The 24,279-nt window shown below is 49.8% G+C and overlaps 1 protein-coding gene across 11 annotated transcripts in view; it reads right to left on the bottom strand.

Annotated features, from left to right (window-relative positions):
* The window catches only part of CUX1 (cut like homeobox 1), a 352,264-nt gene that overhangs the window by 326,925 nt on the left and 1,060 nt on the right, over positions 1–24,279 (bottom strand). For 4 of the 11 annotated variants that reach the window (XM_032872497.1, XM_032872495.1, XM_032872494.1 and 1 more), the window contains exon 1: positions 23,402–24,247. The exons of 5 other annotated variants lie outside the window; for them this stretch is intronic. In XM_032872497.1, coding sequence (XP_032728388.1) covers positions 23,402–23,731 — 330 coding nt within the window. In that variant the 5' untranslated portion in view covers positions 23,732–24,247. Of the gene's footprint in view, positions 1–23,401; positions 24,250–24,279 lie in introns of those variants that run through there. 2 more of the 11 variants (XM_032872502.1, XM_032872496.1) reach the window with 2 other exon arrangements.

Genomic DNA, 24,279 nt, shown 5'->3' on the forward strand with positions numbered 1-24,279 from the left:
AGTGCTTTGAATGAAAGGAAACGTGCCCAAAAAAAACCAGTGACTACCTTCAGACAATTTTTATTTAAAATTAAATACGTTCAAGATGTACTTCCTTTTTTCCACCCTTTTTGTGGTTCCTTCGACAATTCCAAACTGTGATAACCGCAAGGATCCCACGGAAGTGTTTATTCTGCCTTCATAACTGTTTTCCCTCCCAAGCTTCTCTCATCTCTCATCATCCTCTTTTTTAAAGTTTACTTATTTTTAAGTCTTCTCTACACCCAACATGGGGCTCGAACTCACGACCCCAAGATCGAGAGTCACATGTGCTTCCCACTGATCCAGTGAGGTGCCCTCCCTGACCATTTTTTAAAAAGATTTATTTATTTGAGGGAGGGGGAGAGGGAGAGGGAGAGAGAGGGAGAGAGCGGGCTCATGAGGGGGGAAAGGAGAGGCAGAGAAAAAGAGCCCAAGATGGGGCTTGATCCCACAACCACAAGGTCATGACCTGAGCAGAAAGCAAGAGTGCAGGGGCTTCACCAAGTGCGCCACCCAGGCGGCCCTCCCTGACCGTCTTCTAATGGCAGAACCCAGGAGCTGGGCCCCAGCCTGGGCTGGGAAGATCAGGTGGAGGAGGACCCCCGCCTCCCACTTCCCCAGGGGCCGCCTCCAGCTGTGGGGCCAGCCGGGTGCCCAGAAGCATCTGCAGGGGAACCAACAGCCCCTCCCAAGCACTGACTTCTTTTTGCTTTATCGCCCAAGAGTTCTCATCAACAAACTTGCCGACTTGGCTTCTGAAACCCCTGCTAACACGCGTTCTAGAGAATGATTTCGCCATTTCCTCCAAATTTCGTATTGCTGTCACGTACCTGCAAGTCAGATCAAAGTGCGTTTTATGTGAATTGGCTGCATTCAAAATTCTGGCCACAGTGCCATCCCGTTCGAGATTACCTGCTTGGAGTGGGGGCGGACACTAATATTAGCCGCTCTGACCCTCTCCGGTACCCCAGGCAGCCCCCCCTCGAGAAAAGGAAAGGGCTGACTACATAACCACCCGATTCTGCGACCAAGGCAGAAACACCTACTTGGAAACAGGCGTCAAGATCCCGGCCAAGAAAACAGAACTCAGCCGGACATGTAAGTCACATGGCGCGGCGTCTGTGTCCTGTTCCTCGCCATCAGCCACCGCTGGAGGAGAGCAAGCCGAAGCTCTCCGGGCCTCCAAGGAGGCCTCGCCAGCGTTCTGCTGCTCGACCCGCACCCTGTTTCCTATGTGCCGTGCATTTAAGAAGCTGCTGGGAATTATGCTCATCCTTCGCGTTAAGCACGATCTGTGAACCCAGAGCCTCACCGCGCACAAGTGGTGAATTCTGAACCAGGTCTGCCCTCCCCACCCCCTGGAGGCCTAGCACGCCGAGAACAGAGGAGGAGAAAAACCGATTCCTAGGCAGTCCCCACCAACGCTGAGCCATGCTTTTGCCGCCTGGAGCCGAAAGGACCTTCCGCTTTGGAATTCCTCTTCTCTGCAGGAAGTATGCCACCAAATGGTAAAAGCCAAAGGTGGCAAGTACCGCATGACTCACGTTTTTCATTTGCCCACTGAGCGCTTGCCGTGGAAACCGCTCACATCCAGGAGCAGGCTTTTGCCTGAAAAATACATTATTCAAGCTGAGTCGGGTTTAATGTGGAAGCAGATATTTTTACTCTTATAAGGCGGAAAAAAATCTCTGGGGAAAAGTGTAAAAGAAAAACACAAGGAACGCAACGTGTGTACTCAGTGACCCAGACAGCCCAGGCCCGGCGCTGACACGGTGGCACAGGACGTCTCAGCCTGGGTTAGTACCACTGTCCTTTTTTTGTTTTTGCTTTTAAGATGTATTTATTTATTTGAGAGAGAGAGAAAGCAGGGGGAGAGGGAGAGAGAGAATCCCAAGCAGACTCCTCACTGAGTGCAGAGCCCCACAAAGCGCTCGATCCCACGACCCTGAGATCATGACCTGAGCCGAAATCAAGAGTCAGACGCTTACCCGACTAAGTCACCCACATGCTCCACTATCGGTCTTTTAATATAAGGCAGTCTCTCTATCGGTGAGACTCTCTATCTGCCAGCACCAGAATACTTTCCTTGACTTTTGCAGGCTATGAAAACTTGGGATAGTGTATCAGGCACGGTCCTGAGCTAAGACTTAAGAAAAACCCCATAAAGTACGGAGTTTTCCCCCTACCCTTTTACAGAGGAAGAGGCTCAGGGCCCAAAGTCACACGGCTAAGAGATGGAAAAGCAAAGGTTCCAAGTCAGAAGAGTCACTGCCCCACAGGCCAGTGGACCCTCAGCCAGGAGGGCAGGCAGCTGGCAGCGGGCTCTGGGCACAAGCAAAGGCCGTCAGTCTAGAAAAGCCCGTGGGCTCACACGGCGAGCAGCACGGCGAGCAGTGGAGAGGCTCCCAGAGTTCATTTCCCAAGCAGGTGTCCTCAGTCTCGCCCCAGCATCTGCGACAGCACAGGGGAAAGTAGGGCCTTGCCCGCGGGGTGGACGATGTAGGCATCTAGCCGGAGTTACCCAGTCACATCTCAGTGGCTCCGGCTCATCCCAGTGAAGGTCAGGGTTTGAAGGGCAGCGTGAATCCCTACCCTCCACAACAGTGCACACGTAGAAGCAGCCCCGACACCACCGACCTGCGATTCTTTGGTCTTTCTGGTCTTCTGCTTCCAAGCTGACAGCTGCCCTACCACGAGAACTTCCCCTGCCTTCCTCCAGTGTGTTGTTTTAATGTGTTAGGACCTTGAAAAGCAGACCATTGATATTATCAGAAGCGAGGGTACAGAAGGAGCTGGGGTTGAGAGGTTAGGGAGGGGGCCCGAGAGCCTCTGCGCAGAGCTGCCCTGACTATGGACCATCCCTGTGCAAGCAGCTCAGCCTTCTGCCTGCTGCTACCCTGTGTTCTGGAAAGCTCTACAGGGAAGATGAGGGAGGAGTCACTCTATTAAAATACGAATTAAATAAAGCCAACCCTCCCTTTTAAGAGGATCTAGACCAGTGCTTCTCAAATTTTACTGTGCATATGAATCACCTGGGGATCTCATAAAAATGCGGATTCTGACTCAGGAGATCTGGGCTGGGGCCTGAGAGTCTGCACTTGTAACAAGCTCCAGGGGGTGCCCAACTGCAGGTCTGGGGGCTCTTTGGGTAGCAAGGGTCTAGATGTGGACCAGTGCTGTCCAACAGAAATACAGTATATGCCACAAAGTCATGTTAAATTTTCTGGCAGCTAGCCCCAGGTCTGGCGAGCTGGCCTCTTCTCTTCTGTCCCCCACCTCTATCCCCATACCATGGGCTAGGGCCTGTGGCTGTTAGCTGGGAAGTAATTAGAATTTTAGCTGTGTACGAACAGGATAATGAACCCCTAAGTACCTATCTGGTCCCTCAGCTTCAACAACTGTGAATTAATGACCAGCCCATCCCATACCTTACCCCTATTACGAAAAATGTGTTACAAGGAGCAACTCCCACTCCAGCCTAGCAGAATCAGAATCCCTAAAGGTGACCCCACGTCCCAGGGGATCTGCAGGCTCATAACATCGGAGGCAGGGAACCCTAGGAAAACAGGTGTGACTGCTGCAAGGACTCAACAGTGCCTCGGGGGCCTCACTGCACCCCTGCCCAAGCCCTCTACCCTAAGGCAGGTCCCTCTCCACCAAACCCTGAGGCTGATAAGCCGAGGCCTTACTCTTTCCTCTCTCCCACAAGGGATCAGCTGATAACCTGCGGCCTAGGCCGAGGGGGACCACAGGTCACGGGGAAAAACAGCCAGGAGAAGAGACTCTAGCCCAACAACCGGCACAGAGAAAGCAGAGTTAGTGGACCTGACTGACCCAAAACTTCAGACGGACATAGTAAAAATCAGCCGAGAGGAGAGAGAAGTTGGTGGGAAGAGGACAGAGAAACTGACTTCAGAAACGGAGAGGAAAAAACAAACACATGAATGGCTCTTAATAACTTCACGAATAGGGGCGCCTGGGGGCGCTCACTGGGTTAAAGCCTCTGCCTTCGGTTCAGGTCATGGTCCCAGGGTCCTGGGATGGAGCCCTGCATCGGGCTCTCTGCTCAGCAGGGAGCCTGCTTCCCCTCTCTCTCTGCCTACTTGTGATCTCTGTCTGTCAAATAAATAAATAAAATCATTAAAAATAAATAAATAAATAACTTCACGAATAATCCCGATTCTGAATTTCAGAAAAATAAAACACAACGCACAATTTTAAAATCCAGCAGGGGGAAAAAAAAAATCAACCCAATGAAACATTACAAGAAAAGATACCCTGATACCCAAAAATAATGGTAAAAAGAAAAACATAAGGTAACATTGCAGAAGTCCTAACATAACCACAATGACCCTAAATGGACACCACTTAAATTCACTAATTAAAGACAGACTCTCCTCCACGTGGGTTTAAAAAACAAGATCCCACGTCCTATATCTAAGACACACTGAAAACAAAAGGATATGGAAAGACCAAAAATAATGTTAGAGAAAAAAGCTTTACTGGGCACACAAAAACGAAAAACAGAGGAAAGAATAAACAGGATTCCTGTAGCATCGACACAAACAGAATTTAAGATGACAAACGTCATACAGAGGAAGAGTGAGTCTCCGTTTACCAGGAGAAGAAACCATTAATCGGGAAAATGAAAAGACCATGCCTGTTAACGTGTAGCTAACAATACAGCCTTAACGTAATGTAATGAGAAAAAAAAAAAAAAAAAAAAAAAAAAAAGCTGTCAAAGCCATAGGAAGAAAATTAGCAGAGACATGGAAGAATTAAGTATCATGAATAAGCTCAAAAAAATACATACAGAGAAAATTTTATCCCCAAACAAAAAGCACATTACTTCTGAGCACATATGGTTCACAAAAATCCACCAAGGGCAAATGCACCCAAAAGGTCTCTTGCATATTTATTCCCAAGAAATTGGCGTCATCGGAGTTACGTCCTCCAACCAAATAAGGTCAAAATAGACATCAATAGCCTAAGACGGTTTTGCTTTTTTTTTTAATGTCAAAAAACTAGAAAATATCTACTATTAACTAACCCTCGGGTTAAAGAGGAAATGATAAGGGAAATTATAAAATGAAGAGAATTTTGCAAAGTGAATAAAAAATGAAAGCACTAAGTGTCGAAGTCTGTGCAGCACGGCTAAAGCAAATCTTAGAAGAAGTATTATGGCTTTGAATACCTTGATCAGAAAAATGGGAAAGAATTTAAACCAAAAAGCTGAGCATTCCAAAAAAAGAAGTCTGGAAAAGAGAGTGGCCTCTAAAAGACAGGAGTGAAATGAAGCAGAGAAATCGGTGACATGACCAAAAAGTAAAGCCAAACGAAAAGTAAAAATAAAGGCAAAGTCAGAAGGGCAAAAGCTGGGTTTCCTGGAGGGATTAATAAGGCAAACAGAAACTCCACAGGAGATTGAAAATAAGTCGCAGATAAATTCAGAGACAGAGATTCTAGAAAGTTGATGTAAAACAGCTAGCACTAAAAACCAGATTTGCACAACTCATGAAGGTATTGTGAACACTCCTACAGGAAGAAAGGTTAACAGGCACCTGGGTGGCTCAGTTGGTTGGGTGTCCGCCGTCAGCTCACGTCATGATCCCAGGGTCCTGGGATGGAGCCCCAGGTCTGGCTCCCCACTCAGTGGGAAGTCTGCTTCTCCCTCTGCCTGCTGTTCCCCCTGCTTGTGCTCTCTCTCGCTCTGACAAATAAATAAAAATCTTAAAAAAAAAAAAAAAGAAGAAATGTTAAATATGTTTCTAGAAAGTTTTCAAATGCCCAAACTGGTTGACAAAAGACTGAAGACTAATAAAGGAAGTGATATGGCAAATGCCTGCCAGCCACGCTTGGTCTCAGCAGCCACAGTAGAAGAGGTCAGCCCTGCCACAGAGAAGCTACAGAGACCACCCTCATCTTGGAGGAAGGATTCCAAAACATCCTCCACCCATTTTATACGGGACCCGTCTAATTTCAATTCCAAATAGGTAAGGCTAAGAAAAACATAGGCCAGTTTCACTGGATTAACACAGACGTAAAAAAACTGTGACAAATCCAACCTATTTTAAAACCCAAGACAAGGAGGAGTTTACTGCAGATGCAATGCGGGATGTGGCCTCTAAGTATCCATGAGTGTCACATAATTTATCACACGCACAAGAGCCGACTGAGGGATCAAAATCACATGGACCTGACAAAGTATTTGCTAAAGGTCAACACCTGTTTATTATTTAAAACAAAACAAAACCAAGCCAAAGGGAAAAAGAGGGGAAAGGGACTCAAGGTACCTCCTCAGCCTGATCAAGGCTTCTACCAAAAATCCCCTTTAGGCACATGCCATTGGCAACCAGGAAAGAGCAGGCCACCATCACCCACCGCCAGACATGAGCCCCTGATGTTCCAGCCCGCCAAAAAAGTCGCTCTGGCTCAAGGAGTGGAAGGAAAGGGACGAACAAAAGTGTCACTTTTTTTGCATATGATATTATCCCCAAAGAAAGGCAAGAGTCAAGGTAATCAGAAAACTACGAAGAGATTCAGCAAGCCTGCCAGTTTCCCAATCAGTAAACAAAACCAGTTGTCTTCCTCCATGCCACAATCATCAATTAAGAAAAAGAGGGTTTTTTGGTTTTTTTTTAGATAAGACACTGGTCACAACACTACTGCTACTTCTAATAAAGAATTCGTGAAACTTTTTTGGAGGAGGAAGACCTAAACAAATGGAGAAATACCTTTGTTCGAGGATGGGACAACTTAAAAGTCCTTCCTTCTGCACAGCCCCTCCCTCTCGTGGCCAGATTAACTTGTACATTTCATCCAGATGCAATAAAAACTCCATCCAGCAGAACATGGGGGAACGGGACAGAAATGTGCACAAAAGAACAACGAACCTTGGGATGCCAAGATTTGTTGAAAAGGAAGAGCAAAGAGGGTAAGTTCACCTGATCAGAAATTAAAATGCATATCAAGTCTCCATAAAATGGTGTGGTACTGGTGCAAGAAGAAACAGACTGGGGTGGAGGGTGGAAGAAAACAATGACCCCAGAAACATACCCACATATATATGAGGGCAGGACATAGAAGAGGCAGCTTCCCCAAAACCACTGGGTAGGAGACAGGATCGATCGGGGTAGTGCTGGATAAACTAACTCCCTCTCTGTACAAAACCCATCTCCGACCTAGAGATCTAAACGTGGAAGACCAAGGTATGGGTAGCAAAATACAAGGACCGCTGGGGCGCCTGGCTGGCTCAGTCGGCAGAATGTGCGAGTTCCAACTCAGGGTTGTGAGTCTGAGCCCCACATTAGATGTAGAGACTACATAAATAAATAAACTAAAAAAAAAAAAAAAATACAAGTATCCTTGTGATTTCGAGTGGGGAAAGATGTTCTCAAGATGGAAATCACACCTAACCTGAGGGTAAAAGTCTGATGGATTTGACTTCAACAGAATTAAGTTTTTCTACATACTGAAGGACACTACAGACAAATCAACCAGAGAGACTGGGAAAAGATTATTTACAAAGCAAAAATAACAAGGGATTAGCATATAAAATACACAAAGAACTCTTGCAAATCAACAAAAACATGGTAAACCACTAAAACAAAACAGCACTATATGACCAGACAATTTACAGAAGGGTAAATCTGAAAATCTAACAAGTGTAAAAGAGGTCAATAACAAATACGAACCTTACCAGTGATCAGAGAAAAATCACACAACGTTGAAGTACCACTTTAAAACCATCAGAATGGGAAAAAGTCTCCAAGAAGTGCTGCTGTGAACGGGGAGAGCGCTGCGGTGCCTCGGCTCTGGGAAGCAATCTGGAGGAGCTTAGTGAGATTAACAGCCCTTGTCGCTCTGGACTCAGCAATCCACTCCTGGACCACCCATCGGGCGAGGTATGTTGGGATGCCCAAGGCATTAGGGTGTTAGGCCACAGTGTGGGGCCACCCCCACAGAAATGGACACAGGAGCTGAGGGGGGGTGCTGCGGACTTAACTGTGTGTCCCCCAAATTCATACGATGGAGCCTTAGCTCTTGATGTGATGACATCCGGAGGTGGGCTTTTGGCAGGTACTCAGGTTTAGATGAGGTCATGAGGGTGGGGTCCCCATGCTGAGATTAGCGACCTTATAAGAAGAGACACTCTCCCTGAGAGGGGACGCTCCCTCACTCTCTCTCAGTCCCCTCTGCAGCGCGGAGGATACAGCAAGAAGATGGCTGTCTGCAAGCTGGGAAGAGGACACTCTCCAGGAATACAACCTACAGGCACCTTGACCTTGGCCTTTCAGCCTCCAGAACTGTGAGAAATAAAATGTGTGTTGTGGAGCCACCTCGTCTACAGTATTTTGTTGTATCTTCGGATGGAATCCAATGCTGCTACCATGAAGGACGACCAAAATGTGTAGGGAGGAACACAGACAGGATCTCAAAACCAGTGATGAGTAAAAAGGAGGGAGAAAGACATCCAGCATGATGCCAGGTAGGAATGAAGCCGCCTATCCCTCCGAAGCAGGCCACACAGTTCACAAGAACATGGCCAAGGAAAGCCAAACGGAACATACTAGCACGGGGGCGGGGGGGGGGGGGGTCAGAGGAAAAATGTAATACAATGAATCAGGTCTGCTGTGAACTGAGGAGTGATATGGGGCGAGAGACACACGCACACTCGCTCACACGCACACCCTGGAGGCAAGCAGAAAATAGGAATCTGGATTTTCCCGCCCTTCGTGTACAAATGAGTGTTAAAACTCTTATAGTTTGACTTAAGGATTTCAATCTTTAACATGACAAAAACAGTTGGGAAGCTGTCCCCAAACTCTGAAAATGACTAGGAACTGAGTTGGTAACGGCCCCTCGTGGCGATTCTACTCGGGAGGGGCCGGACACACCTAACCGGCTAGACAGACCCGCACAGACACATGTACCCAGCTTAAAAGATTTGGTATTTTGCTGTAACTTATGGAACCTGTCAATTTCACTCACAACTCACACCCGATTCTAATTATACATAACTGAATATTAACCATTCTAATTGCTTACTGCTTTATTGGCTCTATCCGAAGTATTGAGGGACATCTGGCTTGGCAAATGGGATCCTGCCTGCTACTAGGAGGGCGAGCTTGGAGCACACATTCATTCCTCCTCACATTCTCAAGTCCACGGTCACCCAGGACTGGAGCATCTCAAAAGCATCACCCGGAAGTCCGCGCCAGCAGAGCAGCCAAGAGAAACTTCCTACCATCTGGATGGTAAATGCAATATTCCTGCTTCATCCGTGCTGCACACGGCTGGGGGCAGGGTGACCGCAGGACGGAGAGCCCAGGCCCCTTCCATGTTCCTGCTCCGCCACCCCTGCATCTGCCCCATTCTGGGGCAGGGGGCGAGGGAGGGCTACAATGCTCAGATCGGTGACAGCTGACCCCCAGGCTCCAGGGGGACTTTGTCCTGGCTCATCTCCTTTTATGAGAGAAGAAGCACTTTCTCATGAGCAACTCTGACATTGCCTGTCTCCGTGGCCAAAAGAAAGTAAAATCCCCACCACGCGTGGCTGGGGGAAGGCACTGCCAGGACAGTTTAGCCAAAATTCTTGTTTCTTCCCGGAACAGCAGGAAAGAGTAAGGAGGCAGGCGGGCACACAGGGGAGGGGAGACACCCCAGGCAGGCAACTACCAGGGACTGCTCTCGGCCAAACACACAGCCTTTCCCCTAGCCCCTCTATTGCACTGGCTGCAAAGGGGGGCAGCACCGCCACACCAGGCCCCAAGGAGAAGGCCAGAGGAAGATGAGAGCAGGGCAGAGTAAGATGGAAGCAGCCTTCGTGTTAAAATGAGAACCCTGGGGAACAAATAGGAGCTACACACAAGAGGCCAAGCTCAAAACTGTGGACAGAGTCCCCCATATTTGACCCACCACTTCCACTCCCAGGTACGGACCCAAGAAACCTGAAAACATACTTTACACAAAAACTTGCACACAGATAGATGTTCCCAGCAGCCTTATTCCTGACAGCTCCAAAACAGAAACCATCCAAATGCCCATCATTTAGGACAGGATAATCAGATGCTGTATGTCTGTACCATGGGATTTTAGTTAGCCCTGAAAAGGAATGAAGTATGGATCTGACCCACAACACAGACGGGCTTGGAAGACATTACGCTGAGCGAAAGAAGCCAGACACAGAAGGCCACACACTGTAGGATTCCATTCACATGTGAAATCCCCAGAACAGGCAAATCCATTGGGACAGAAAGTAGAGGAATGGGTACGGGGAACCTGCGGTGGGAAGGGGGCAGGGCAGAGGTGGGGGTCATGGCTAGCAGGTACGGGCTTCTTGCTGGAGTGCTGGCAGTGTTCTACAATCCGAACTGCGGTGAGAGTTGCAGGACATTATGAATACGTGCAGAAAAACAAAGTCCATGGTTTAAAGAGGTTAAAGCGGTGAATTTTACATGAATTTTATCTTAAAAAATAGAGATACAGGGGCTCCCGGCTGGGCTCAGTCGGTAGAGCACGCAACTCTTAATCTTGGGGTCGGGAATTCAAGCCCCATGTCGGGCGTAGAGCTTACATTAAAAAAAAAAGAAAGGGAAAGAAAAGAAAAGTAGAAAGTAACAGAACAGAGGTACTGGGCATTGTGTCCGGGCAGCCATTCTTTGAAGCATGTTCAAAAAGAAAAAAAAAAAAAAAAAAAGTGTTTTCAAGAGCACTCTGCACCATCGCCCCCCTCACACCAAAATGGAAAACTAGTTGTACACTCAAACGTTTCCAGGTCACACTGTCCCTTAAAAAATAAAGGTCTGTAAGATTTTCAGACATCCTAATGGCCCTAAACCAAATCACAGCCTCTGCTCAAGCTTCTGAGAGCGGGGGCTCCTTGGCCAGGGAGGGCCCCTCTGCACACCCAGTGGGGAAAGGAGTGTGCTGGAAAACCTAGAGACAGCACTGTGACAACCTCTCTGAGATGTAAGAATCAGCTTTTGGGAAAACGCCCTAAGCCTCTCGAGCAAACAGCAGGCACCTCGCAGACTCGGCACACTGGTCCCCAATGCCACACGCCGGCGCCTGTGTTTCGAGCCCATTCCGAGAAGCCTCCGCGGAGGAACAGCTGGATGGCAGGGGTGTCTGGGGTCAGGACGGGCAGGCGGGCAGCTGTGGCGGCACAGGGCAGAAGGACCCGACCACTCCATCCCCGTGGGAACGCGGCACCCCCCATCCTGGAGCTGCTCGTCCCCCAGCAGGAGGACATGTGGGTGCCTCAGGGGGCGGCGGTCAACTGGGTGAGTGTTTCCAGCTAGACAGCCCCTCCTCCTGACACAAGGTCAAACCACCACCGCGTGCAAAGCAGAGAGGGACTTTCTGGGAAGTCCCGGATCTGGCATCCCAGGCTCCGTTTACTGGTTCCAGAAGCCCTGCACTTCAGCTACCTGGAAATAACACCGCACAGGATCCTTTTTAAACCCACTCACACCTTTGCTGTTCACCCCAAGGTGGTTCTCGCACCTTTTCTTCTCTGCGTAAAGCTGTTCTTTGACACTTCCCATGGCCCTGAAAGCAGCCTCCCTCCCGCACCCCGGGGAGAAGGGAAGGATCTCACAACAAGGCCCTCAGCTTCCTCCTGGCACCCCAAACTTACAAGCGAGTCCTCTTCGACCTGCAAACAAGTTCAAGCCTTGGCATCCCCAAACCCCCCTCCTGCACGCCACCGCCCTCCCCGCACTTCCCACGCATCTCGCACGGCTTGTCCCAGGGAGCCGCTCTGGGAGAGGTGGGACTGAGAGGCACCCCAGGCAACCCACAAGGCGGCCGCCCTGTCCCCGGGGCGCAGGTGGCTCGGGTGTTGCCCAGAAGGTGGCTGTCCTGATGGCTGGCAGGCGCGAGACCCCACCAGTACCTACCTACCTGACTTGCCACCAGGTACCATGTTATAATTAGTCATTGTAATTGAAGCTGAACGTAATTAATTACATAATTTCAAAGTGTTCAAGTTTAATTCCATTAAAATTACATCATGAAACTGGGGAATTACAAAGGATTACCGACAAAAAGCAAACAGGGAAGAAGAAAGAAACTCCAGGCTGGCTCCCTGCACATCTGAGTCACACCCAGCACTCAAGTACAGGGCAGTCACCCCACCTGCTTTTAATAACCCCGTGGGGCCCGGCCCCGCAGCAGTGTGCGAGGGCCAGCGCCAGGCGCCAGGTAACACCGGCCTGCCCGACGCTCAGGGTCAAGTGGACCCAGAAGGCCCCTCCCTCCCTGTCCTGCTCCCACACTCAGGTTCTCTGCTGACCCCTCGCCCTCAGGCGGCCCCTTCTCAGCCACAGCCCCCACGACCCCAGGGGCCCTGCCCCAAAACACCAGGGCCCAGGTTCCTTCCTCTTCCTTACCCCACCTACTCAGGCTGGTATGTCTTCCCCTGTCCCTCCCATCTGTCCCCAGGACTAGGCCTTCCACACAGAGTCTCCTCCCCACTGCTTGTCCTTTTTTTTTTTTTTTTTTTTTTAATTTGACAGAAAGAGGGAACACAAGCAGGGGGAGAGGGAGAAGCAGGCTTCCTGCTGGACAGGGAGCCTAACGCAGGGCTCAATTCCAAGTCCTGGAGATCAGGACCTGAGCCAAAGGCAGACGCTTAACCGACTGGGCCACCAAAACGCCCCTCCCCTGCTTGTCTTTACCACCTTGCCCTCCTCACTCTGGCCAGTGACTGAGTCATGTGACTCAGTGGGGCTTTCTTGGCACAGAGGTCCTGCTGTCTACTCCATGCCCGGGGCACATGCAATAAGGAATTTACATATCCCTTGTGCTTACTTTCTGTCTCCCCTGCCAGAATGTAAGTTCCTTGAAGGCAGGGGTTTCCCCACTGTTCTGGCCATTAGAATCCTGTGCTAGAACAGTGCACAGCCCAGCGGTGAAGTCAATGGAGTGAAATGGCCGAGGCTCATCTTCCCAGACCACCACCCTTATAACCTGACACCTGGGGATCCTGTGTGTCCTTTGGTTCCCTGACCAGCAGAGCCGGGAGCTTCCTCCTCCTGGCGCCCCAGGGGTGATCGGGCACCACGGAGACAGCCTCCCTCGAATGAACGGCCCCGCCAGTCTGCGACTCACCCCCAAACAAACAAAACTGCCACAACTTCACTCACACGTGCTGCCTTATTTCTAAGACCTCTGCACCTTTCTGCATATATTTTTTAAATTTAAAACTTCATTACCAAAAAAGCTGCACCACCCAAAAAAAAAAAAAAAAAAAAAACAAAAAACCCAGACATGCAAAAAGGTCATACGAATTCAGAGTAGCCTAAAAGCTCCATTTTCCCACAATAATTCCCTGACTAACCTAGATTGAGACCTAAGGAGTGGATTGGGGAGGGGGGATACTTCTTCTCTTGGGACAGACACCTTACAAAGCCAGTCTCTCACTGAACACACCCCGACATTGCCTCCGATGTCTACCTGAGGACTGAACCCCGTGTGCCTGGTGGTATCAGGTGATGCTGCCCTATTTGAACCCAGCATGCCTGCAGAGTTTAAATCAACTGCACTCCTGGGGACTGAGTGAGGGGGATCGTGTCCTGGCCAGCACAGGGGGACACATAAATATTAGGCTCTAAAGCAAACTGCTCCTACCCCAGCTTCAGGCCCGTGTCTAAGGAACAGCCCTGGTTAGAGTCATGCTCCCCAGCCCGCCTCACCCCTGCCAGCTCCGTCCCTCCTTCCCTTCCCCCTTCCCCATGGTCCAGGTCCCATGATCAGGCCTCTCTCCTGCCTACTACCATTTCCCCAATCTCTTCCGACACATTTGCTGCCTGCACAGATGGGACACGGAGGCCAGCAGGGGGCACAGAAAGGAGGGCTGCTTTGGATTCGAGGCGATCGCTGCGCCCCAACTATCCGGTAACTTTTGCTGCTGGGAACGCTCGGTGCCAGGCGAAGGAGGATCGGTTTCCCTTCTCTGGGGAGCTGCAGCACTATGAGTGGCTTCTCAAGTCGCAAGGCTGGGGAGGCTCTAGGAAATTTCTCAGATCCAGCAAGGTCTCAGCCAGAAGGGGGTCCGCCCACCGAGGTCAACCCAGGTACGTGCATGCCCAGCCCCCAGGCTTCACTTCCATCTCCAGCCGCTCAATTAAGTGACCTCCCCGGCCCTGGGCTCACTTCGGGACCGGGGTCCCGCCCCTGAAGCCTCCCACAGCCTCATCACAAGGACGCCTGGGCTTCTACAAAGCTGGTCTCATGGATGGCAGGGGTCAGCAGGAAAGCAATGCTGCTCTCCGGCTTCTCACCAACCGGCCAGTCCTCTCTCCTCCCCGGGGCCGTGGTGTGGATGACAAGAGAGAAATCAAGGGCCCAAAATGCACCTGCCCCTGGTCAGTACTTGAGAAATGATAGCTGTCAGTGTATACTTAGAAAAAAAAGAAAGTTGAAGACTCTGCCTTGTCACAAGTGGGCAAGAACCCAGTTATTATATGTCCACTAGGCACAGAAACGCTGAGCAGTGAACACTCAGGCGGGGGTCCCCCGGTTAAGAGCAGCTCTCCAGCCCTCCCCAGCACCAATGATGCTGGCCTCTGGTGTACCAACCGCAAAGCAGACAAGTCCTCCCCAGGCTCCTGCCTCCAGGATTCAAGTTCTCATCTACGCTTCAATACAGACCTTGACCTCTCCGCTGAGCTCCCCTCTCCTTCTCTCCAGGGCTTAGCCCCTGAATTCCCACCCGAACCCCCTCCCCCTCAAATCCCACAGATGCCACCAGGAGCATACCCTCTCCCCCAGCCTGGCTCCTCTCCCTCCTCCAGTCCCTGTGGATGTGGGGGGGGGGGAGGGCGGGGGGAGGGCCCCCACCCTGCCCCCATCAGCCACCCAGGTAGGCCCCTGGGGTCTGTGGCTCCTCTCAGCTGCCCCTGGCAACCCTCACTTCCCTAAATCCATGCAAATGCTTATGCGGCCAGACAGTGACGTCACCTCCACAAAAATATCCTAGGTACTTTCTTTGTAAATGAAGAAGCAGAGAAAGCATGCAGGCTATGAAGGCCAGTGCTCAGGAGAGGGCCTGGCCCAAGGCCTTTGCCTCGCACGCACGCCAGGCCCGCCAGGCCCGTGGGGCGGCTCCTGCGGGCTGAGCACATGGGGGACATTTCTCCAAGGCTGACACCCAGACCGCCAGGCCTCTTGCTGCCTGCTTTCCCTTGCACCGGTCGGGCTCTAATCATTACAATATGCACTTTCCCCGTTCTTAGGGGGAAGTTTCCTCCCATTCAGGCTCTGGGCAGAGTCAGAGAATAAATCTTTGTCAAAGAATTGTTCTGCCTAATTCTATTTTTAAAAATGTGGATTTTTCCCCCATGTTTTACGTACCACAAATACAATTACATATATATTAACCAATGTACAGGTTGCTTTACAAAGATGGAATTTAATAAATGGAAATAAATAAATGCAGGTTCCTTTGGCGTATACACTTATCAGGAGCTTTCAAAACACAGCCATTTTCATATATGTCATCTCCCTTGCACAATCCTAAGGAGAATTCCGTTTGCACTCTTTTTTTTTTTTTTTTAAAGATTTACTTTTATTGGACAGAGAGAGAGAGACCACAAGTAGGCAGAGAGAGAGGGGGAAGCAGGCTCCCCGCTGAGCAGAGAGCCCGATGCGGGGCTCGATCCCAAGACCCTGAGATCATGACCTGGGCCGAAGGCAGAGGCTTAACCCACTGAGCCACCCAGGAGCCCCTCCGTTTGCACTCTTAAGTGAACCAGCTGAATGAGTCTGAAACCAGAATATCCAGGACTGCGCCCTCTTAAAGGCCGGGATGCTGCTGCCGTGGGACTCGCTGGGCACTACCGTACAGGGTTGGACGAAACAGCAGATACAGGACAACATAAGGGACAGAACAGGAGCGCTGAGTGGTGAGGGACAGCCGGAAGCCATGGTGGATGCTACATGGGGTCCAGGGAAGGGAGCCAGACCTCAGAGACCACCAGCCACGCCCCAGCTGCTCTGCTGGGATGCCCTCTCTCCCACCCTTCCCCAGGTGCACAGATCTCAGCTGAGGCCTTCTCTCTGCCCCGGGGAGGCTTTCCCCAACAAGGACTCCCTTCTTCTGCAGCCCTCCGACAACTCACGGCACACGGCTCCGTCACAGACCAAACGCCCACTGCCCGCTGCCCCAGGTGGTGAGGGCTGTGACCTTGCCCGGCATCACCAACGTCTGGTGCACAGAGGCTCCCGCAGCACTGGGTCAGAATGGAAGGAAAGGGGTGCGTGAAAGGAGGTTTGATATTCTGATGTGCACAGGGAGGGTGAGAGCATTCCCCAAAGTGAGCATCGAGCCCAGATCTTTAAGTGGAGCAAGAGGTTTGGGTAAGTGGAGCCAGCCATCAGGAGCTCTGCGTGCTCGCCTAAGGAAAGTGGTCTCCATTCGGCACCCAAGTGAGCCCCTATGGGAGTTGAAGGAGAAAGAACAGCATGATGGGATCAATGGTTTGGGAGGATTAATCCGGCAGCCACGTCTATAATGGACTGTGACCTGTTTCCAAGACACTTTTGAAAACAAGGAAAGGCTACACACTCAGCTCAGCTCTCGTGTGCTAGAATGATCTGGCTCTTGCATACAACAAGCAGCCCCCAGAACCAACTGCACATGCACACACACACACACACACACACACACAAGATTTATTAAAGTACTGGTGCATTGTAAAATGACAGCATAATTACATACCAACACGGAGCAAAGTAAAACAATCGCAAACCACTTCTCGCTCCCCTGACAGTGACATTTAAGCCACAACTGGCAATACCCTTCCTCTCCCAATCCCACGTCAACGCTGACAAATTTGAGTGGGGAGAAGAGAGACGACGGAGTGCCGCCCCCGCCCCAATCCCGCCAAGGTGACCAGCTCCCGAGAGACGCCTTTCTGACTGCTTAGCACTGCTCTCCAGGCCCTTGGCGCTCACTGGCCCCCTGAGCTCACGTGGCACTGTGGGGTCCGTAGTGGACCAAGTCTCCTGCATGGGCGCCTTGCAGCAGCCCGGGCTTCCTGTCGGGCTCCCGGGCCCCCCAACATGCCAACAGAACAGGAGCATGACCCCAAACCTGACCTTGCCCCCCCACCTCGGCTAATGCTGGGACAGCACACGCTATTATGTAAGCCGGGAACAGAGGCACAGCTGAAATGAAGCAATCCCGGTGAATCAATGCTTCCATGAATGCTCCTGAAGTCGCAGTTTTCTGTTTCAAAATCATACGACTTAAAACGTCTCTGCCCTGTGAATAAGAAGGGAAGTTGGAAATTGATTCGCAGGGTCACCCATAATTTTAGTTGTAACTTCTGGGTGTTCAGAGACTCAAAATCTTTCTTCCTTTAGAAGGTCTGTGTTCTATGGGCAGTTGCTACCTACAAGCTCAGCGAGGGCAGAGCAGAACAATGTGAAACAGAAATAATTCACTGTACACAGAATCTCGTGGGTTCAAGTTCTAGGTCAACTACCATGGTGAAAAACAGAAAATAAAAGACATGTTTCACCATTATCTGCCACACCTTTCAGAATGAAGCAAAAATGGTGATAGGAGCAACAGAATGTTCCTATTTTCAGGGTAAGGAAAAAAAAAAAGTCTTTTCCAAACCTAATCAGAAAAATTAAATGCACAATTCCCTCCAGCAAGAATTTTATTTTTAATTTTCATTTACATAGTATCTTTCTTCCAAGAATCTCAAAATAATGGAGCTCCACAAATACTTACAAAGAAAAAAAAAATACGAAAACAACAGTTGTCACAACACAGGAGGGGACAGGCTTGGCAGGGCCGGAGCTCAGATGAGGGGCAAGAAATGGCAGGCAGCGGTGACAGCAGGCGCCCGGGCTGAGAGCAGTGGCGCCTCTGAGGCCCTTCCCTCCCCATGGCCCACAGGCCTGGCTCCTGCTTGCAGCTTCAGGCTCTTGACGACAAGGATTTACCTTTCGCGTCATTTATTAGCGTTCACCAAGCTATTCTGACCTAAACAGCGATCACTCCCCGAAAAACAGGAGGGAAGCTGGCGATCAACCAGAGACGCTCACTCACAGGTCTAAAATATCAACAGAACCGAGATGCCTAAAAGGACTTCCTATTCTTTTTGGTCTTAAAAACATAAAACTATATGAGAAAATAAAATATTAAAAATGTGCTGGGGGGAAAGAACCAAGGTAAGAGAGACTTTTAGGAGGAAACTGGGAACAAGCTTTTAAGCTAGTTGGGGTTTTTTGTTTTGTTTTGTTTTGTTTTTCCCAGCTAAGTGGACAGGATCTGAACGCCTTACATTTAGCAAAAAGCTGTCAACACCCAAATAAAATCTTAATGACAGTCAGAATGGCATTCCATTTCTTGCAATTTCGCAATGTTCACTTAAGAAAGAGTTCATTTGTCAATTTGTTTTTCCCTTCACCAAACTCAGAACACCTCGCAACCATACATAACTTCTTACAAAACGTTAACTCATTTAACTTATTGAATAAACACGGCCAAATACAAAGATGTTAAGAAAACAAGCCCCATGCTGGCAGGCTCAGGATAATGCTAAGAGAGAACAAGCTTCCGAGTAAGTTCTGGTAATTTCTTCCAACATGAACTTCATAAATCACAGCCAGAAGCATTGAGGGTTTCAACTGTCCAGCTGAGTGGGCCCCACTGTGGCCTCTTGGGTTTTATAAAGGGGTGGGCCAACTCGTTTTCACAGTGCTCAGTGAAAGGAAGGAGAATCTATTCATTTCCGTGTGAATTTCCTACCTGGCTATTTTTCCCAGTTGCTTTGTGGTGCTGGGTAAATTCCTGGGAGGAATGAACGCTTCCCAACCTCCCTCCTTCTCCAGCCACCTGTCCGATGGGAGGTTTGGGGGGGGGGGGGGGGGGTCCTCTCTAGGTGGGAATCCTACCAACCACAACTGAGGAACTTCCTCGGCTGCCCATGGCCCAGGGCTCTAATAAACACAAAAACTCTGCCCACTGCCCTTGGCATCCTGCAGCAAGGAAGAACCTTCAGATTCAAATGAAGAAAATGACAAGATTTATTTCGTGCACTAACATCATCCTCTCAGAATTTAATTACAGCAAGAATGAGAATTATTTTTATTAGAGAGTTGTTTACTTTTCAAAGGAAAGGTCCTTGATGGGTTTTGCAACAAATTAGATGTCTTTCAGAAACCCTTGTTTGCTCTCATTATGTTTTTTTAACTGCGACATATCATGTGAATAAGGTAGAACGTGTACTTTTTAAAAACCAAAGGTGCTTCAAAGCTGTTTCTGCTATGGGGCTGATGAAGGTTCCCCCACCCCTTAATCCCAGGTCACTTCCTGCAGGGACACCAAAGGCCACTGTCCTTTACACACTTTCTCAGAAGATAGCTGAAATGGGGACTGATTACAGCTCAGCAAATCCGAAACTGTGGCAGAACAACAGCTCAATACAGATCTTAGCCGTCCTCTTCAATAAAATCAATACCTAAACACCAACCAAAGCATGCTTCTTAAACTTACAGCAAAACCAGGGCCATTTAGCTGGCTCTGAAAATTAGAATAGGAAAGGTGGCGGAGATAACTCAGAGAGTCCCACCACTGACATCTGTTGAAAGTCAGTTTGGTGGTTGGTTGGTTTTTGTTTTTGTTTTGCGCGGGGGGGGGGGGGGGGGGGGCCCCTATGTGAGTTTATATCCCTAAATGTAGTTTTTAGAAAAAGTAATTTCTCTCTGAATTCTAAATCATTATCAGGGTGTAATAAAATTTATCCAAATGCTCATGTCAATAAATGTGTATTAAAACTGAAATCACAGGTGAATCCACAACTTCTTTGTCTTGAACGCTATATAATACAGATATTAAATCACACTTCTAATTATGACATTACGGTTCCTTTTTCACCCCATGATCGGCACATGCACCATTCTCTTGGGTGTCCAGACAGACACAGTCATCTAGTTCCTAAAATGCCCAGCACGACTGGAACGCCCAGGTAAACAGTAGTGGGGCACAGTGAGAGGTCACGGGGCCCCTCTTCAAATAGCTTCAACAAAACAAATGGCCAGAAGTAAAAAGTGTCTCTGTGCTTTGCTATAATAAGATTCAAACACAGGATTCCAAGAATTCCACCTGTTTTCAATTAGATACCAGAATTGCTTGAGTGTTTAAACTACATTCACTTGCTACTTATACAAAACAATTCTTCCGGGTTTTTTGAACATTTTAAGTATGTTAAAATAAGATTAAGGGTCTGGTTTAAACAATCAGAGGCAGGGGAATTTCAGTGGAAACCAAAACCCTCTCTCTGCAGCCATAATGCAGAGCTTCAGACAAAACAATAGAACAGATAACCACTTTCTATCTTTGACAATTACTTGTAAAAATCAGACCTTTCACAGGAAAAGCAACTATATAGCTACATGCTTATATGTTAAATGAACTATATATCAGTTTTTAAGTAATTCCTAAAGTAAGGCAGGATCCTATAATTTGAAGGTCAGGTTTGTGGGGCGGCCATCAGATACACCTGTCTTTCAAGTACGTGAAATATACATGACACCAAATGCATAAACCTGTCAAACTGTGTAAAACAAAGAGCACCGGGAGGAATCTGGCCTGGCTCTGTCGGGATTTTTCACGTGACGAATTTCTCTTTTTTAAAAATGTGCCCGCTTCCCTCTAACAAATTTGTTCTTCCTTCGTTACACTGAGGATGTTCCTTGTGCTTCAGAAATGAGCTGAAACCAATATAGATCTTCTACCTCGAGGCTTGTTTTGTGTCCTAAGATGGACCGGGAGCACAGCCTCAGGGAGCACAGCCTCGGGAGCAGTTGTGACTGTTGACTGCTACAGGCAGACCCGGAGGGGTGCTGGCCAAGAGGCACTGACTACTGTGCCTTTTGCGGGGTCTGTTTTAATTGTAGACAATTAGGGCTGGAAACATTTTCAAACACCATTAAAGGTCTTGGGCTCCATCGGCTCCCCAGACAGCATTTTTCAGGTTAGCTTGGTGAATTAGGAGAGAGTAATTCCTGAGGGGATTGGCAATTTGTCCCCCTGCTCTCCCAACTTCCTCGTGTCGCTAACTACTGGCAAGAGCTACGTGAAACGGGGGAAAGAGGCAGAAGGGGACTCGACAGACCCAGCTGTATCAGGAGTTCGAGCATAACCCCATCCCTTCACTGCCTTGCACCTTTAAAAAAAAAAGAAAGAAAGAAAGAAAGAAAGAAAGACTACATAGTTTCACACAGAAGGGGGAAAAAAAAAACCCTTTAATCCACTGACAATGACCCCCTCCCACACCCAATCTCAAAGACACCGATATTAAAAGAACCAAGAAAACAAAGACAGCAGCTGTGTAGAACTCCTTGATGATTTGTTTCCTCAGTATTTTCTAAAGGGTTCTGAATGGGATACTTATTGTAATCAAAATAATATACTTCTGGGGAATACTGCCGTAACAGGAAAACACAACATAAAACCTATCAGAGAGACGGACTTTCGGCAAAACTGGAATTATTTCCTGATTTTGAAAAAGAGGAAAATGTTTCAAGGTTACTTTTGCAGAAACTCCTTAAAGGGGAGCACGAGTCATCAGGTCAGAATAACGCCCCAAAGGGAAGCCAGTCCCTGGCAGGCCCCGTCCCCAAAAGCTTTGCTCACACACAGAGTTACATGAGCTCATTTTAGAAAGTGTCCTCTTTTCAAACATGTATTTAAAAGGCAAATTTATACAATGGTGTTTTTCTTGTTACAAAAAAAAAAAAAAAAGCCTGGTTTTTACAAGTCTGGGGTAGGATAAAAAACTTGTCCAACTAGTCTTAGCAGCACCAAAGCACTGACTCTTCCATACCACAAGCCTTTGGGACTCAAAAGGAAACGAAACAGAACTCAATCTCAGAAGCTCTCTTCCTGGGCGCTCAGTCCACACCCCAAAGCAGCTTCAAGACCAACCCGAGGGACAAGAACTAGGGCCCGGGGCCCTGCCATGTAGCAGAAGCATGGGAGGGGCCCAACTGTCTTGTCCCCAGCCTGGGTCTGAGTCTAGTAGAGACCCAGCCTCTTTACCCTCCGATGGCAGGGCCATAGCCCGCACGGGGCTGCACGGGCCACCCGATCTCTGGGTCAGGGGCTCTGGAAAGACGAGAAGAGTCTGAAACTAATGAATTCTCTCTTCTCGAACTGCAGTCTCATTGGCTCACTTACTGTCTGTGGGAACAGAGATGACGTTAAGCTTGACACCAAATCAAAAGGCCTCTTCAGGACCCAGAGAAAGAACCAGGTTAGCCTTATACTTGAACTCTGGCATTCCATAGCCAAACGCAGGTTCTAAGACCCTCGTTGGAGTAGCAACAGTCACTCATCTAAGGCCAAATCTTTATCTATCACCCAAAGCCAATGGATGCTTCGTACAGAAAACGATGGTGATGCTCGCTCCCATAATTTGCTTTTTCAAGATCAACACCTTAAAGTTCATTCACATAAACTGACAAGGAAACTTTCAACCCAATCCCATAGTTAAACATCCTCATGATATCTTGAAGCAGCTAATCAGCCGCGGGTTCAGGGTGTCAAAGGGTTCACAAAATCTAATACCACTCTGGAAACCAAATCCATCTCCCATGGAGTTTTGCCAAGATGCTTAAAAAGTAAACCTCACTGAGGTTCAGCTAAATGTCCATTTAGGAAGACAAGAAAAAAAAAATTAAGGTTTCTCTCTTCAAAACTCCACAACGGGTTTTACAGTAAGCACAGGAATTAAATTATGGTAAAAGGGAGCTATTTTTACTAAAACGGGGTAGACCAATTTATCAAAAATGCCATTCGGCTGTGTTCATTACATTCAGGAATCTAATTTACACAATAGACACTTTGGAGTAATCTATTTTAGTCAATAAATACTCAAACTCCTTTAAGTTTTAATCTTATCAGAAATACATATTTCACATAGTCTTCTTCCTAGTTAAGCGAGAAATCTTAAGAAATTTCATAACGACTATGAGTCTGTTTTATCGTTCTCACGTAGGCAGGAAGAGAAAAGCGCATACAATGAAAGTTGTCAGACTCCATTTATATACGTTTTAATCCAATCCGCTTCATTTCATAGGAGGTTGCATCTGGAGTTCATTTGCTTCCCTCCTAAAAGTATCGTAGGTCACTATCACCGGCCCCCCGGGTTAGGAAAGTTCGGTCAAGTTTACCTTCCCGCACCCCTCAGAGTTGGGCGCTGCGGCCGTCCCTAAGGAAGGCTGGGCGACCCCCGGAGCACCGGATGGCCCAGGGCCCCGGCGAGCCGCAGACCAACCTTCACCCCCCTCCACCGCCAGCCCCCACCTCGCCCCCGGCAGCGCTCCCCGGGCTTCTGGCCCACACGCCGCTCACCTTCAACTTGGCTCCGGCTACGCACAACATCCACCTGGCAGAGTCCCGGGGCTGTCCAAGCTCCGCGAGCGCGGAGCCGGCAGGTTCGGGGCGAACCCCGAGGGCGCGCCGCTCCTCCGGGTGGGGGGTGGCAGGCAGGAACGCGCCCCCTGGGCACCGCGGCGGCACCGGCCCCGGACGGGGAGCCCCCGCATGATCCCCCCACGGCGCCCCGGGCTCGGCGCGCGGACCGTGGCCAGGCACGCCACAGTCGAGGGGGGCCCCCGGGGCTTTGCTTTCGAGAACCCGACCAGAGAAGGCATTTCGGAGAGGACCGGCCGCGCGCTCCATTGCGCCCGCGGACCCTGCTGGGGATGAGGGGGGCAGGACCCCCGAAGAGAGGGCCGGAGCGGAGCGGGCGGGTCACTGGGGGCCCCCGGGAGCCTCTGGATTCGGAGCTAGAGCCGCCCGGACAGGCGGCGCGGAGGAAGCGTCCCCCACCCGGGCAGACGGCGCGCCGGGGCGCAGCGCAGGGCCTGCGCTCGGGGAAAGTTGCTGCCCTCGGTCCGCACCGGCTCCCGCGGGGCGCTCCGACCCACGGTCTCCGCGCGCCCGGCGCCCGCGCCCCTCGCAAGTTTCCCCCAAGCGCCCCTACCAGGGTCTCTGGCCGCGGAGGGGCCGGCCCGCGCCACTCGTGCAGGCACACAAAAGAGCGGGGCGGCTGCGGGTGGCCCCGGGGCGCCCGCCCGGACGTAAACAAACCGCCGGGTCCGCTCGGGGAGCCCAGCGCCGGGTGCGGGAACGGCGGCGCGGCCCCGGCCCGCTGACAGCCCGGAGCGGCGGCCGGGGCCCGGGCCGGCCGGGGCCGCGGCGCGCGCGGACGCCCGGCCGCCCGCCCG

The sequence above is a fragment of the Lontra canadensis genome, unplaced genomic scaffold (assembly GCF_010015895.1).
Source record: "Lontra canadensis isolate GAN:19392208 unplaced genomic scaffold, GSC_riverotter_1.0 scaffold45, whole genome shotgun sequence".
NCBI classification, from domain to species: domain Eukaryota; kingdom Metazoa; phylum Chordata; class Mammalia; order Carnivora; family Mustelidae; genus Lontra; species Lontra canadensis.